The sequence below is a fragment of the Maylandia zebra genome, linkage group LG15 (genome assembly GCF_041146795.1).
Source record: "Maylandia zebra isolate NMK-2024a linkage group LG15, Mzebra_GT3a, whole genome shotgun sequence".
NCBI lineage: Eukaryota > Metazoa > Chordata > Actinopteri > Cichliformes > Cichlidae > Maylandia > Maylandia zebra.
In genome coordinates this window covers 10547302-10561520 of record NC_135181.1, presented here as the reverse complement: position 1 = coordinate 10561520, position 14219 = coordinate 10547302, and the positions used below count along the sequence as shown (strand labels likewise).

Genomic DNA, 14219 nt, shown 5'->3' with positions numbered 1-14219 from the left:
AACTTTTTCACCAACCAGCCAAAGTGTCTTTTACAACCCACGGAGAGAAAATGGTTGTGATGCCAATCAAAAACAAAAGGAAGGGGTCTGACAAAGAAAACCTTGGCTGGCCTTTATGCAAACTTCCATTACGGGGTATAAACATACATTGATGTAAGATGTGTGAGATGAGAAGTACATGCTCTTACCACAAAGCTCAACATGCGAAAGGACAGATATGGGATGAAAGGTGCTTTCAAACTCACACACGTACTCATGCAAACATGAACTGCTTCTCAATAATCTCCTCGCTCTGAGTCCGGTTTCCCTGAAGGAAGAGTGATATGTCGCTATGAACTGCTGCTCTTTCTGCTATCTCACTAGCTGGTGACAGCCTGCAGGCGTCAGGGAAATAGAAACCGATATAAGGGCGGATAGCTGCGATCACAAATTCCTCCCAAAGTGGCAAAGCCCCTGATCTCTCGGTGGGTGTTTTACTCCTTTTTTCCCACTAATTTGAAGTGACAACACTGATTTGTGTGGCGAGGGACCACGTTAAATGCTAATTAGTGTCAAAAGGCTGTAGATTGCAGATATATTAACTGTAACAATAAAATATAGATGTTGATGCTGAACTGAGAGTTATATATAATATTCTGTAACTCTGTAACTTCTGTCGGTGCTGTGCTTTTTTGGAAATCGAATTTCCCAGAGGAACCCACCCGAGGGATTAATAAAGTTCTATCTTATCTTATCTTATCTTATCTTATCTTATCTTATCTGCGAGTCCATCCCACCGCTGGACTCCTTCCAAAAGAATCTCATGAACAAATCTTAAGATAAGTGTACCTATGAGTGGCGGAAAACCTTGAAAGATGTGGCGCGCTAACAGGGGAACTGAGTTGACACAAATTTGCTGTGTACGAGTGTTTATCTGTCAAACAGCCAGTGATCTGACACAAAGACGATGAAAAGCCTTGACCCTGGCATAAGCTGTCAAAGGACTTTCAGGCATAAACACACGCTCACGCATGCATAAAGGAAGGCAAAGGTCAGTCTGCAAGAGGCATGATGAGAGGAGTGAAGGTAACATAGAGGAGGAAGACATGGTTGAGTGCCACGTGCAAGTTTGACCCCATCTGTGGATGACTGGATACAGTTCTCTATTATTCTGCAATCACTCATTCACAGAAGGTTGATTAAAGGAAATATGTGACTTTTTTTTTCTTTTTTGTAAACAGAAACAGTGAAAACTAATTAAACTAATAAACTGAAATGCAAATTTCTCATGACATGTCAGCATGCTGACACTCTCTTTATCATCGGATACCTCAATCAAACTGCTAAAAAAGTCAGAAATTTCCCTTAATAGCAAAAGGCCTGTCAGTGAGATGGTAATGCAAAATAAGAGACACCAGGGACGAATGAGGCCGATTAAACTGTACAAAAATGGAGCTACGGATGGATCGGGACATTGGTTCTCAACCTGGCGATGAAGAATGGTTGCTACTTGCTAGCAGTTGAGAGACGGACTGAATGAAGTCATGAGGTGTGACATACCTGTGACATTGATGGCAACTATGTCTGTGGGTACGGCCTGAGCTGCCCGCCTCATCTTCTCCTCTGGGGTGGGGAGGAGGGCAGCCTTGTTCCATACCACCTGTCCGTCAGGGTCGGACCCCTCCCCTCCTTCGCCCATGCCCTGTGGCGTCTGAGACCTCATGGAGAGCTGAGATTTGTCATCCTCCAGCGATGAAGCGGTGGACTGATTGAGAGAAAGATAACATGTTAATGAGGGGTAAAGCTGAAGAAAGAAATACTAGAAAGAGAGGAAAGGAAAGAAACAAGGAAAGAGGTAACATGATGCGACACAATGAAAGGCAATACATAAAAATAGCATCAGATCGAAGCATAAAAGTTATTACTAAGAATAAATGTCTATATAACGGTATAAAAGGTGAGTGGAAATAAATATCATAGGATTTACTAGTCAGAACCATAAATGACAGATTGTGCCAATATGAGCTGAACAAACTTTAATATATTACACTGCTGTGACCTTTAGAAGCTTGCGGCCCCGTAAACATCCTATCCAATGGAAACGGTCAACCATGCACACACAATCACACAAATAAACACCCGCCACAGAGAACTGACAGAGCAGTCGGAGATTGGAGGATAAAAGCTACAGAGCAACAGTGGGGAGAGACACAGAGAGAGAATCACTCATGCAGTAAACTGTGCTGACACGTTAAGGGCCCTGGATTGTGAATTTACGGCAGAAAGCAACAGACAGCGGTGCTTTACCCCAGTGTCCAGGCTTGAAGTTGAGCAGTTAGTCCAGAGCATGGCAGCAATGTTGTTTAGGTTGATGTGAGTGCCATTTGTGTCACTTTTTCCAAATGATTCTAAATTGTAGTAATTATAGGTAGTTACAAAATCCAGATGATTGCCACCAATTACTACTGCATCACTCAAACTTTTCCTATCCCCTGACTGAGAGTGCATTCATACAAACAATGCACGGATGGATGGGTAAATATGGGGGGCAGCAAAAAGGGGAGGTGAAGAGAGGGGATGTATATTAAAAACATCTCAGCAATAGTTTGGTTCCAAGCATGGCTTATTACTTTGCATAGCTGTGGCTCAAGCGGGAGCCCTGTTTCTTCTTTAGAAGCTGCTGTCAGGCAAAGTTAGGCTCAGCGGTCTCAGTACAACAGGAAGTGATGGGGAAGAGAGCAGGAGGGGGACAAACAGCAGAACAGTGGAAGAAGGGGCAAGGAAGGCAGGGCAGAGGGGGATTGGCTTGAGCTGAAGAGATGGGGTGAGTGTGCAGAAAACAGGAGGACAAACAAGAGATGGGAGGCGACAGTTTAGAAAGACAACATGGAAGTCAGGGGTCAAAGCGAGGATGAAACCGAGGGGCTCCAAGGGACAACACAGTGAAAGACCCACTAACCCTTTTGAGTGCCCTTCACATCACACTGTGTGTGTGTTCGAAATAAAAACGAGAAGATGAGAAATATGCAGCTTTCTGACCATTTACGCTTCACTTCACACAAATTGTCTGTCAGATGAAAAGAGCAAGAAATAATAGTTTTTGTCTCGGATTCATTTTCTTGTCAATTTTTTTCTACCCGTCTTTATTTCTGCCTCAAATTTCTGTTTCTCTTCTTTAGTTTCTTTCTTGAAGTGTTTATAGACATCAGAAAAATCACAGGCCCCACAACTGTGGTCAACAAGTGTGCATTTCTTCTACAATGCTCTGCAAATGTTTAGAGGAACCCCTTGCTTAGTTATATTTTTTCTGGGAAAAATATCAAGATGATCCCACACTGTTCCAATAATACTGAGGTCTGGGCTCATGACATGACTTTCAGATTTTGTTCATCTGCTGTAAATTCTCTTTTTCTGCCACTTCTACTTCTCCAGTATCCTCACACCATGGTGAAATATGCCAAGTACTTTATCTCTGTGTTATCTTTCATATTTTTCATAGATTCAACAAACGACTTGGAAATAATTATGTATTTATGTATTAGCAAAGTTCTCTGTTATGTGAACACAGGCTTGGTGTCTTTTTAAATGCGTGAATGATTCACAGGTCAGAGTGACTGGGCTGGAATGAAAACAAGTAAAAAAGCAGCCAATTTCCTGAGAAAACCTTTGAAAAACCTTCAGAAACTATTGCTCAAGACCACTTCAAAAAAATTACAAGAAAGTCTGGCGCCTTAGGAAAAAAAAATAAAGAAATGATGGATGGCTCAAGACTTTTGCCCAGTACTGATCACGCTCACCTTATTTGAGAAATTAGACAGAAAAATGGAAAGACCGAAAGCTACACAATGTGACAAGACTGAAACTTGGTAGCACTTCTTTTTCCAGCCACTAGAGGGGAGCCTAACACCATTTAAATTATTGTGCACGTGTTCTGCACCTGTATGCAAATAGAATGCAGAGCCTGTTGTACCTGCTACATTTGAAAGCATACATTAAATTAGGTGGGTATACATGCATACTGTGATTATGTATACCTTCTTATCATTTTCATCATCCCCGTCATCCTGCAGGCTGCTGGTGGACTGAATGGGGTCAGAGAAGGTGGGACCCTGAGAGTAGTACTGGGAGCTCCGGAAACCATCTTTCCTCAACTTGTCACATTCTGAAGAACAAAGAAAGAGACAGAGAAACAGGTCTTAAACTTATTTGCTTTGGTGGCCTTTGATGAGAACTTTCTGATCCTGCTGAAAGGAGCAATTTTCACATAATGAAAGCGACATTTTATTTCGCACTATTTAAATACACTCAATACAAAGCTTTGCTTCACTCATTTCCATGAATATACTACCAAATAATCCAAACAGATGCTATTAAATATTCAAACTTTCATCCCATAACACAACGATAAGAAGAATGTGTGAAATATTTATGGGACATAAACATAGTGTTGTATTATCAAATGTGTACTGTAGAATAAACCATTTGCTGTCTGTGTGTGTGTGTGTTTTCGCTAAGTTCCCTGCTGGACTCTGCCAAGCGTGCCTCACACCTCTTCTTGTCACCACCTGCCGTGATGAGGTTGTGATGTATGTACGTCAAAGTGAGATAAGACGGCAAGTGTGTGCGTGTGTGTAACCAGAGGAGGGGGGTATCAGCTTCAGTCTGTCACACACAGATGGCAGAAGCGTCCCTCTCTCTCGCTCTCTCATCCTCCCCCTTTTCCTCTCAGGGGGGAATCTAGCACATCATCTCCCTCTTCCTCTCCCTCTGCAAATATCTACTAATGCATCCTTTGTTTGGTCTTTAGGAGGCAATTAAATTCACATACTTCTTAAACATCCTCAGAAAAAAGCCTCAAGAGTTGTTCATGCTTTTACTGATGAAGGATGAAATGATCAAACACACTATGAGGTTGCGACCTTATTTAAAATAACCACAAAATCCAACTTCTACGCTTCTCCCTAAAATTAACGGCACTTTAAAATAAGCGTGTTTCTTTTTTGACATCTCATCTTTCTCTGTGATGTAATCCTGATCGATTCAAATGTAAAAACCCTTCTATAAATGACTGATTTTTTTAATCTTTCATCTTGGATATTTATTCAGTGTGTTTCGCAGGATCAAACTCCCTTTTGGTGAATTAAACATGCGTGCGTGCTCACATCACTGTTAGCCCGCCACCTAAAACATGCTGCTCCTGATCCCTTTTACATCCTGTTTATTTCCACTGCTAATTACAGCCCATCTCCACACAGAGGCACACTGATGCATGTATAATGCTGTCAGTAAATGGATCCTGATGGGGCTTGCGTGCGTGGATACTGTAACAACAAGTTGATGCGGTGAAACGGTGGAAGATGGGACTCAGAAAGCAATGATAATGAGGACGATGACGGGAAGTGGAACTGCTCAGATGATTGGTGTTGCATGATTGGGGACGGTAAATGAAATAAATAAGCTCTGATGAGCTAAGTGTGGCTTGTTGCTAGGCAGAACTGATAGGGGTGGGATAAGTAAGTGATATGAAAAGAAAAGCAGAAACTAGATGAGTCTCTCAGATACTTTTAACAGTGAAGGAAATCGTCTATTAAAAATGTGTTTTTCATTAGGTCTTAGTGACCCTCACCTTTGACCTGCGGACTTTAATTTGTGCCAGGTAAAGGTGTTATATTGTTTTCATGTGAATGGGCTAGATGCAGGTACAGATGTACAAAGAAAAAACCTAAAGACTGCATTCGTCCCACTGGTTTCACCACTAATGTGTCCCAATCTGAAGCTGATATAAATTGAAATAGAGGATAAAAAACACAAAGGTGCAACTGTCAGGGCTACATGTAAAGCTGTGACAGCTGCAGGGAACTGATGACGTTGATTCTGGAGTAGGTACTGATGATGGTGCATGACTATGATATGACTGACTTTTTTGGATGCAGGGGGAAAGTATTTAAACATTATTTTTCTTTCATTTCATCGTAAACACTGGCAAACAAAATGGATCCTGCAGTTATCACTCAATACCGTGTTATGCAACTTTAAAAATGTATTTCAGCCTGCTGGCACATTTTCAATAATCCACTAAACACACGCTGAAGCCCATGTGAGAGTTTTAGAAGGACAAAGAGGGGACGCACATTTCTATCCGACTGGATATCGATTATTAGGCTTTGCAAAGAATAAATCAGCCTCGTGGCATTGTGTAGTATATATGATTACAATACCCAGGGACTGATCCTCGTTTCACCTCCACATAAAACTTCTAAACTGTTAGTGTTGTGAGCGTAACGTTTACTTTTGTGATTTATTTGCTATTGAGTTTTACACTACCTTACCTTCCTTACGAAAAAATAATATATAATTCCTTATGAAACCCCAACAACTTTTATAAAGTGAATGCCATATACACTACACCAGGAGTGTCAAATATAAGGTCAGGGGGCCTGAATCGGCCTGGCAAAGACTCCGTCTGGCCCACTGGATGGCTTTGGAAAATAATGTAAATAAATGTTGGACTTTTAGCTGTTTTACAGCTTGTCCTCATGATGAAGACGTCCCCCATGGCCATATGGACTGAAAGTTCCTATCGGCAAGTTTTTGTCACTATGGACTTTAGAAATGTTTCTGAATATGGGTTTACAGTAAAATATAAATAAATAGTTTCAGGTTAGAAACATGGCTGCACTAACATACGTTTCCTCTGTTGGCTTAGATGTACAGCGCGAAGATCAGCCCGTAAAGACTTATCAATATACATTTGCATTCCCCTAATTAGACGTCTATAATCTATATCACAGACTGATTGATTATTGCCCTGTGAGATAATGGCACAAGCCTCATTAAATAAAAAAAGATCACATATAAAGTACAGTACTAAAAGAAAAAAGAAAAAAAAAGTCAAAGCTCACTGAAAGTCGGGTAAGCTCCGCTCTCCAACAAGGATAAAATCTAAAACCGTAAACGTTCTCTGCTTGTAAAGCGCACTGAGGCTTAAACAGACACCACAGGTGCTCGCTCACTGGACACCTGTTGTCTTGTCGTTAGGACCCCCGGGGATACGTGGTGTTGTCAGGTTGATAGGTTGGTGACAGGATGAGAGGGAGGGGGGCTGAATTAATCCCACCTACCAGGTGGTGTTTTAAGAACAGCAACAGTTCAGGGGTTTGAAAATTGGAAAAGACAGAAGACAAAACAGGGTGTGTGCATTAGAACCGGTGATTAACCCACTAACAGTAAGCATCAGCTTTCAAACACTTTCCAGTTTATCTCTCTTTCTGCCTTTTATCTCTGTGTCTAATCAGCTGACACACAAGGCCGGCCCTGGTGAGCATGCAAACAAATGTAGTACAGTCATACACTCAGTCCTACACAGAAACTCGGAAATATGTGATTTTTTTCCCCTAAACTGTTATCTGTGAAATGGTTGAGGGGCAGCTTTCCCAGGAACAGGTGCTGGTATTCCCACTTCCTGTTCCTGGGAAAGTTGTGACCAGTTGAACAAGTTGTCACTCTGCTGTGAGTTTCTGTTTGTCAGCAAAGCCTGAGCCTCTTCCCCCACTGAGCGGGACAAACAAGTCTGCGATGTCAGTTGAACACAACTCACAAGTCGGGACATCTTTTTTTGAGTTACAGGCAAATGTACCAGTGTCACGAGCTTACTCCGATAAAAGTGACGCCACCTACCAACAGTCCCATGAGTGAGATTCAACAGTTTGTAACTGGTTTGGCTCACATTCAGCATTTTCCCTTCGCTATTTGTGTAAATATATGCCATGTACATTTCTTCTTACTAAGATATTTTATTTACATATCTAACATTTTGGCAATTTTATCTATCATCCCATCTAAAACTAATTCCTTCATATGTCGCTCCAGTGTGTGGTGTATAACGTGCTCTATTTTGATTTGTCTTTACCTCGCAGGGCAGTTTTGAGGTTGACTTTGGCCTGGCGGTGGAGGTCTTCTACGCAGGGCGGCCTGCTTCCCGGTAGGAAGACGTTCTCCTGCTGGTGCCACGGAGCTGTGTAGTGAACCGTCCACTTGCTCTCCTCATCCAGGTTAGACACCGCTGCAGAGGTAAACAAAGCAGATTAAGGATCGATATAGTTCCCTCTGCATGATATAACAAAAAACCTCTCCATGAAATCTGACATAAAAATGAAGGCCAGCGAAAATAATAATGAACTAAGAACCGAAACATGTGTGGCCCTGCAAGTCTTCCAAAGAGCAGCATTGTTGGCCAACTTTAAAAAAAAAGTAAATAAAGAATAAAGTAATAAAGAAGTGGTGGAAAAATGTCCCCAAGTACTGACTATTCAAAGTGTTTCATTGTATTTGCAGATGAAAAGGAAGGGGAAGGAGGCTTAAGTGTTTTGCATGAAGGTGGCAGACTTAACAGCCTTCAATCAACATGACACTTATCTGTGACATCACACACATACAGTAGGCCTCACGAGTCAAGAGGGGGAGGGAGAAGCTTACTGGGACAAGTTGGAGGGAATCGCTGATCAGTCGATACCAACTCAAAAAACTCGTAACTACTGGCAACTGATTCCATTAAACCGCTTACCTAACTGTAAAAATCCTTCCTCGAAAAAAATAAAATATGACAAAGACACCGATACCAAACAGGCCACATTGCTGGGCACTTTGGAAGCTTACTATTAACAAAGAGGCTTTGAGGCTACACAAAATACACCACTGTTTAGATTGAAAGGACATTAATTAACAAGGTCAGGGAGAGGCACTTTTCATTATCCAAAACCCTTCTCTCAGTCATATCTGCTGATAAAGCGATCACATCTTTTCTGTCCCACTAGGCCAGTCCCAGAAACAGAAGCTCGATGAGGCCATCACAAGTCACTGTGTGAATAAAAATGCTGTCGAAATGTAACAAACACACACTCTTCCTAATTCTTAAGCTTACCAAGTGAGCGTATCCAAGCCAAAGTGGGTGATCGCGGATGTAAAACTATCTCCATCGACGGAGACAAAATGTAAGCAAAGACCTCTGAGTTTGTCCCTTTCTTTGCAAACACAACATGTCCAGCTGCCTGAGAGAACGGCTAAGTTTGTGAGAACCAGGAGGAAGGGGACGGATCATGGCAACGCCTGGGAGTGTTTTGCTTTAGGGTTTCTTTCACAGGTGCAAATGAGCTGAAGTGTGTTGGGGGGGCAACACACTTCAGCAAATGGGCCCTTAATGACAGTGTGACACGCTGCAACTGCTTTTATATATACATAACTGCTAATACATGCCAATAATGACCACGTCAAAAGCACTGTTCTGTTAATCACCTAAAAAGTACAGAGTGGGTGTAAGTGGATTATTTCCACTGTTGAAATAAGCCAAGTGCATACAACTTCAGGTTGTGACCAATTCCACCTTAATATCTCTACTGAATGCTTCTGATGCTCTGGTTCACACAAAGGCTGTCATTTTAACTCAAGTGCAAAAGGCCCAACTAACAAATCTCTAAATCATGTTTTTTGCTTTTATTTAAGCAGGAAGTTCCACTTTGATTTTATTTTGAAAGTTACGATCAGGTTTAGGCTGAATTGACACTTGATATCAATGCCAGATGTAGTTCTTCTCAGCTGTTTTTCATCCACTATGCTGTCATCTGTTTACAAAATAAGTTGCACTTTCCATGACGGTCATCCTTCTGCCTTTGCTGAATAGGCTTCATGTGGGGTGGGAAAGTTTTAATGACGTAATCTTTGCAATTCATCTGAAAAGTAGTCCACCATACAGGATTGTCAGAATACCCGCCCGTGCATAAAAGTGTTTTATCTCAGTCAGATTGATCAATTTTAATGGAAGTTAATGAGAGGGGGGGGGAAAGGATGTGGTGTATACATGTGTTGGTAATCACTGCATATCTGCCTATCTGTAGTCATGCTGTTTTGCAGCGTGCTTGCACTGGTCAGACAGTCAAATGCATCACGAGGCAAAGCTGCTGACCACAAGACGGTCCCATGCTGCTCCAAGGCCCAGACGCACAAAAACGCGCAGATACCACATGCAGATACTTACACACCAGGGAGTGGCAGTGCAGATTGAAAAGTCAAGGTCACACCAACAGTTCAAAGTTATAACATGCCTTCGAGCAAGTCACTGACGCCCCAGGCTGCACGTGAACGGGAGCTGTTCTCACATCAGCTTGCTTTATCAAGCTTGCTTTTTTTTTTTTTTTCTAAATACAATTTGAAATTTCCTTGATCTCTCACACACACTAAGCACAGGTAGCCCCTCCCCCACCCTCCTTTTAGACCATGGGGTTTGAATAGACCTCAGTGAGGCTATAGGCAAACCAAGGCGATGGGGACTAAGGACACAAAGCATTTATTGTCCCTCTGCATCAGTCTCCACATCAGGCCTTTCAATACCACAATGACCCCAAGCTCCTCAACACACACACTCACACACGCACACACACACACACACAGTCTCATACATAGTGGACTGTGGCGCGAAAGTCTTTCAGAAGTCCCCTAATCCCTCTGTCCATCGACATCCCAGCCCTGCCTATGCTCTTTAACAAACACAGAAAGCAAAACGATGCAAATACTAAAAATGCAAAGGCTGCATAAAGCAATCCTTTTGAGATACATTAGCAGTCGCGAGCACGCACATACATGCACGCTGTGGAATTAACTGTGTGATCAATAACAGCAATAAAATTCCATTGGAGAGATCTATGTTAATCCTAAACTAAGTCCTTGATCACCTCCAAACACATGGATCGACTTTCAAACATGACTTTTAATTTGTAAACACTTTTATTTTTAATTTGTCAGAAAAAAGGAAACAGAGGTGACTGTTGATATCTAGAATAATAAATAATAAAATTAAAATTAAAAAAGGCAACTAGCATCTTTTGTTTGTGTGTCTACAGCAAACAAGTTTTTGTGGACAACATTTAATCCAAAGTTTACACTGATAACTGCAACCATCTGAGGAGGTCTACACTGATCTGCATATAAAAGCATTGGGATTGTCATGATGCGCAGTTAAGGTGCAAAGTGCAAGCATGTGCAAGACAGTAGCACAGGACTTGTTGACTACAGAAATGCTGAGCTAATGATTAAGCGCATCACTCCAGCTTTAACTCAGCACACACACACACAGGCTATAAATAAACCACAAATCGCAGTCTTCACAAGCAGCTTGCTTTGCATCAATCATGTCTTTGTTACAGCCTCATCTGCTTAATACCAAACCATTGATAAAATAATAGCTAATCGCCTTAAACAAAATCTAGTGTACACAAGAGGCACTTTAAAAAGTACTTCTCATGAGGTTGCTGTGGGTTTAACTTCCTGCAGGTGTCACTAGGGTTGCAGCAGGCTTTTCAAAGTACAATAATAAGAAACTACAACAGTTTCCAGGTAATACACAATTACTGCTAGTTCCACTGACCCTAAGTATCAACAAAACCTCATGTGATACAAGTCTGACAGACAATCGAGGTGGAAAAAAAAATGACAATGCACACGTGCAGGGGAGATTCTACCATCATCCACTAACGGCAACTCTCACTGTCACCTTTAAACAAGCTGTTGGGTCATTTGGTGCTACAGTTGTGAAGTCCTGGCCCAGCGGTTACCTGGTAACGGGGTGCAACAGAGGGTTTTGTTTGTGCTTAGCTGAGGCAGCAGGGAAGCAGTTTGACCACAGGACACCATTAGTTCCGATCAAATCAGAAAGATCATTACGGTTTTGACACAGAGAATCCTTAATGAAGCTGTTAAATCTAAATCCGCTTCAATAAATGGAACGCCGTGGGAATTTTCAGACACAAATGCATATCCTGTCAAAAATGATTAAAACAGTCAAAATCTCTAACCAACCACATGCAGTATTGATAGGGAGATTATTCAAATGCACATTAATGATCAGTATGGAACAAAAAATGTCTTACCCTTCCTTTTGAAGTACTTAATTACAGATTTTAACGAGGTCCCGATAAACACCATTTTTCTAGATCAGCGTATATGTCTCCCTCTTAGAAAAAAAATAATAATAATAATAAGTGCCTTTGTTGAGGCTTAAAAAACAACTAAAAAAATCCAAGGAATAACAGAGAAGACGGGATGAAGGCGTGCTGGTGCCCCTCCGCTCACATTCTCACGGCTTGGCTGCGAGTGTACGTGAGCGTCTACTAGGCTGACAATAAGTCTCTACCCCTATCTGTCTCTCTGAACACACACACACACACACACACAAATCGTCCGCCACTCCCCCCCTCAGGCAGTTCAGTCCTCGGAGACAAACACACACACACACAGCAGGAGGGGTGTAGGACCGGCCCCTCTGTTCCTCTGTGCTTTGGTTACCAAGGAGTTCTGGCTGCCTTTCCCTTTATTTTTCATTATCAGTCATTCTCCAGTGCTCTCTTTATTATCGCTCTACACTTTCATTCTACTTTGCTCAAAATATAGAAGTTTTTATTAGCGTGTACAGTCACTGTGTTGCTTTTTCGGTTTGTGCATCAATACTCATATCGTTCTTCGCGCAGCTCTTTTTTCACACTTTCCACGGGTGCGCAGCCTCTCAGTGAGGGACTCATCTGCAGAAGAATATTTATGCATGTAATTAAACTTCGAGTTACCCCACAGAACAACCTTGCACATCATCAGGAGGGGGAAAAAAACATGTTGAGCTTTTCACGAGGTACTCTCAGGTGGATGGTGCTTCAAGCAAAGTGCAATGCAAACAGAAAATATAATTGCCTACGGTAAATTACACTCATGCACTGACATTTAGCTCATCTGGTCTCATTTTGCATCTCTTTGTAAAACAATAATCCAAAAATGTGATCATCTACTAATAAGTCAATTTTGCCTTTCTTTAAATCAACATTTCCTCCTCTGATCATTCCCAACCTGCTGTGTATGGCAGTGAATCAGTGCTACATGAATACAGACTTCATACAATCCCCCCATTGTCCAATCTGCTCGCAATCTATCATGCACACACTCCAGCACCCAGCCATTCAAACACACACCCATGCACACACCCATATGGGAAGGACAGCCCCGCCTTTCACGACCGTATTTAATTTCAGCCCAAATGGCTGAAGAGCAGAGCGAGGGAGGGTGCGTGTAGGGGGCTCCAACAAGAGCTTGAATGGCACTGCAAATGATCCTTGAATTTATAGATAAAAAGGTTTTTCCCTCCTCGCTGTCGCATCCCTCTTTAATCCAAACCTCCATATTTGTTCATGCTTGTTAACATCCACTGTTGCTGCACTCCTCTGCATGCATGAAGCATATATGCACACAATTTCTTCTGAACTGAAAGCATGCAATAGGTCTCTAAATATCATATAACGAGTTTAACATGTGTTTGACCTGCTCATGAAAATCACCTTCTTTAAAGACATTATTATTGACCTACTTTAAAAACTGGAAAAATCCTGGCACAGTAAAGGTGTCAGGACAGGTGACCGTGTCATCTTAAAAGTTCTTCTCCATGTGTCAAACATACAGCTTGCCACGTGTACAGTATTAGGATAATTTATGCACAAGACTACACAGCATCTCTCATTAAAAAGCCTATTGTTGTCACTCACACAAACGCCCACATGCGCGCGCACAGTATAACGGATAGGTCACCATCTCTATATCCGCCGAAGGAGGTCTTCAAATCTAGGCCACCTCCAGGATTAGGGATATCAATTCAGCCATACGTCTGTCCACTCCTTCCCACTGAAGCCCCTGCAACACCCCAGCCCAAACAATATTAATCTTTCATCCATTCATACTCTAAGCAGCACATAAAGGAAGCACACAGAGTCGGTGGATAAAATGTGAGGCCAAAGTAAAAGTATATTTCAAATCAAAACCTAATTAGCTAATAAAGTAGCTTTGCAATTGCAATCCTCACATTATTTAACTGTTGGTATTTCTTGCTTTGAGAACCAGCCAAAACCCCAATTTACAAATGTGAGATTATTAACCTACTTATTCCAATTTATGCAAAAACTGACGACAACATCCAACAATTACTTGCACTGAATACAAAATCAAAACCCGTGTTTCATTAGTATTATTCCCGGCGGACAGACAACAATTACTTCCTCTTGTAATACAACCAGATGACTCATGTCAAAAGCTAATGATAGGAAGTAAAAGGATAAATTGGAAAGGGGAAGATGAGAGCTAGATGTTCTAATTAACACACACAGTGATGAATGTGGCAGGTTGAACAGAGAGATTGATGAGGGACTCCTGCTCTTCCT

General features: G+C 41.8%; 1 protein-coding gene across 9 annotated transcripts in view; it reads right to left on the bottom strand.

Moving 5' to 3' along the window:
- nhsl1b (NHS-like 1b) overlaps positions 1-14219 on the bottom strand; it is a 108776-nt gene that overhangs the window by 13357 nt on the left and 81200 nt on the right. For 7 of the 9 annotated variants that reach the window (XM_004541785.5, XM_004541781.5, XM_004541783.5 and 4 more), the window contains exons 2-4: positions 7889-8041; positions 4014-4141; positions 1540-1744 (exon numbers count right to left, since the gene is read on the bottom strand). In XM_004541785.5, the coding sequence (XP_004541842.2) occupies positions 1540-1744; positions 4014-4141; positions 7889-8041 (486 nt within the window). Of the gene's footprint in view, positions 1-1539; positions 1745-4013; positions 4142-7888; positions 8042-11897; positions 12148-14219 lie in introns of those variants that run through there. The other 2 variants (XM_004541786.5, XM_004541788.5) reach the window with 2 other exon arrangements.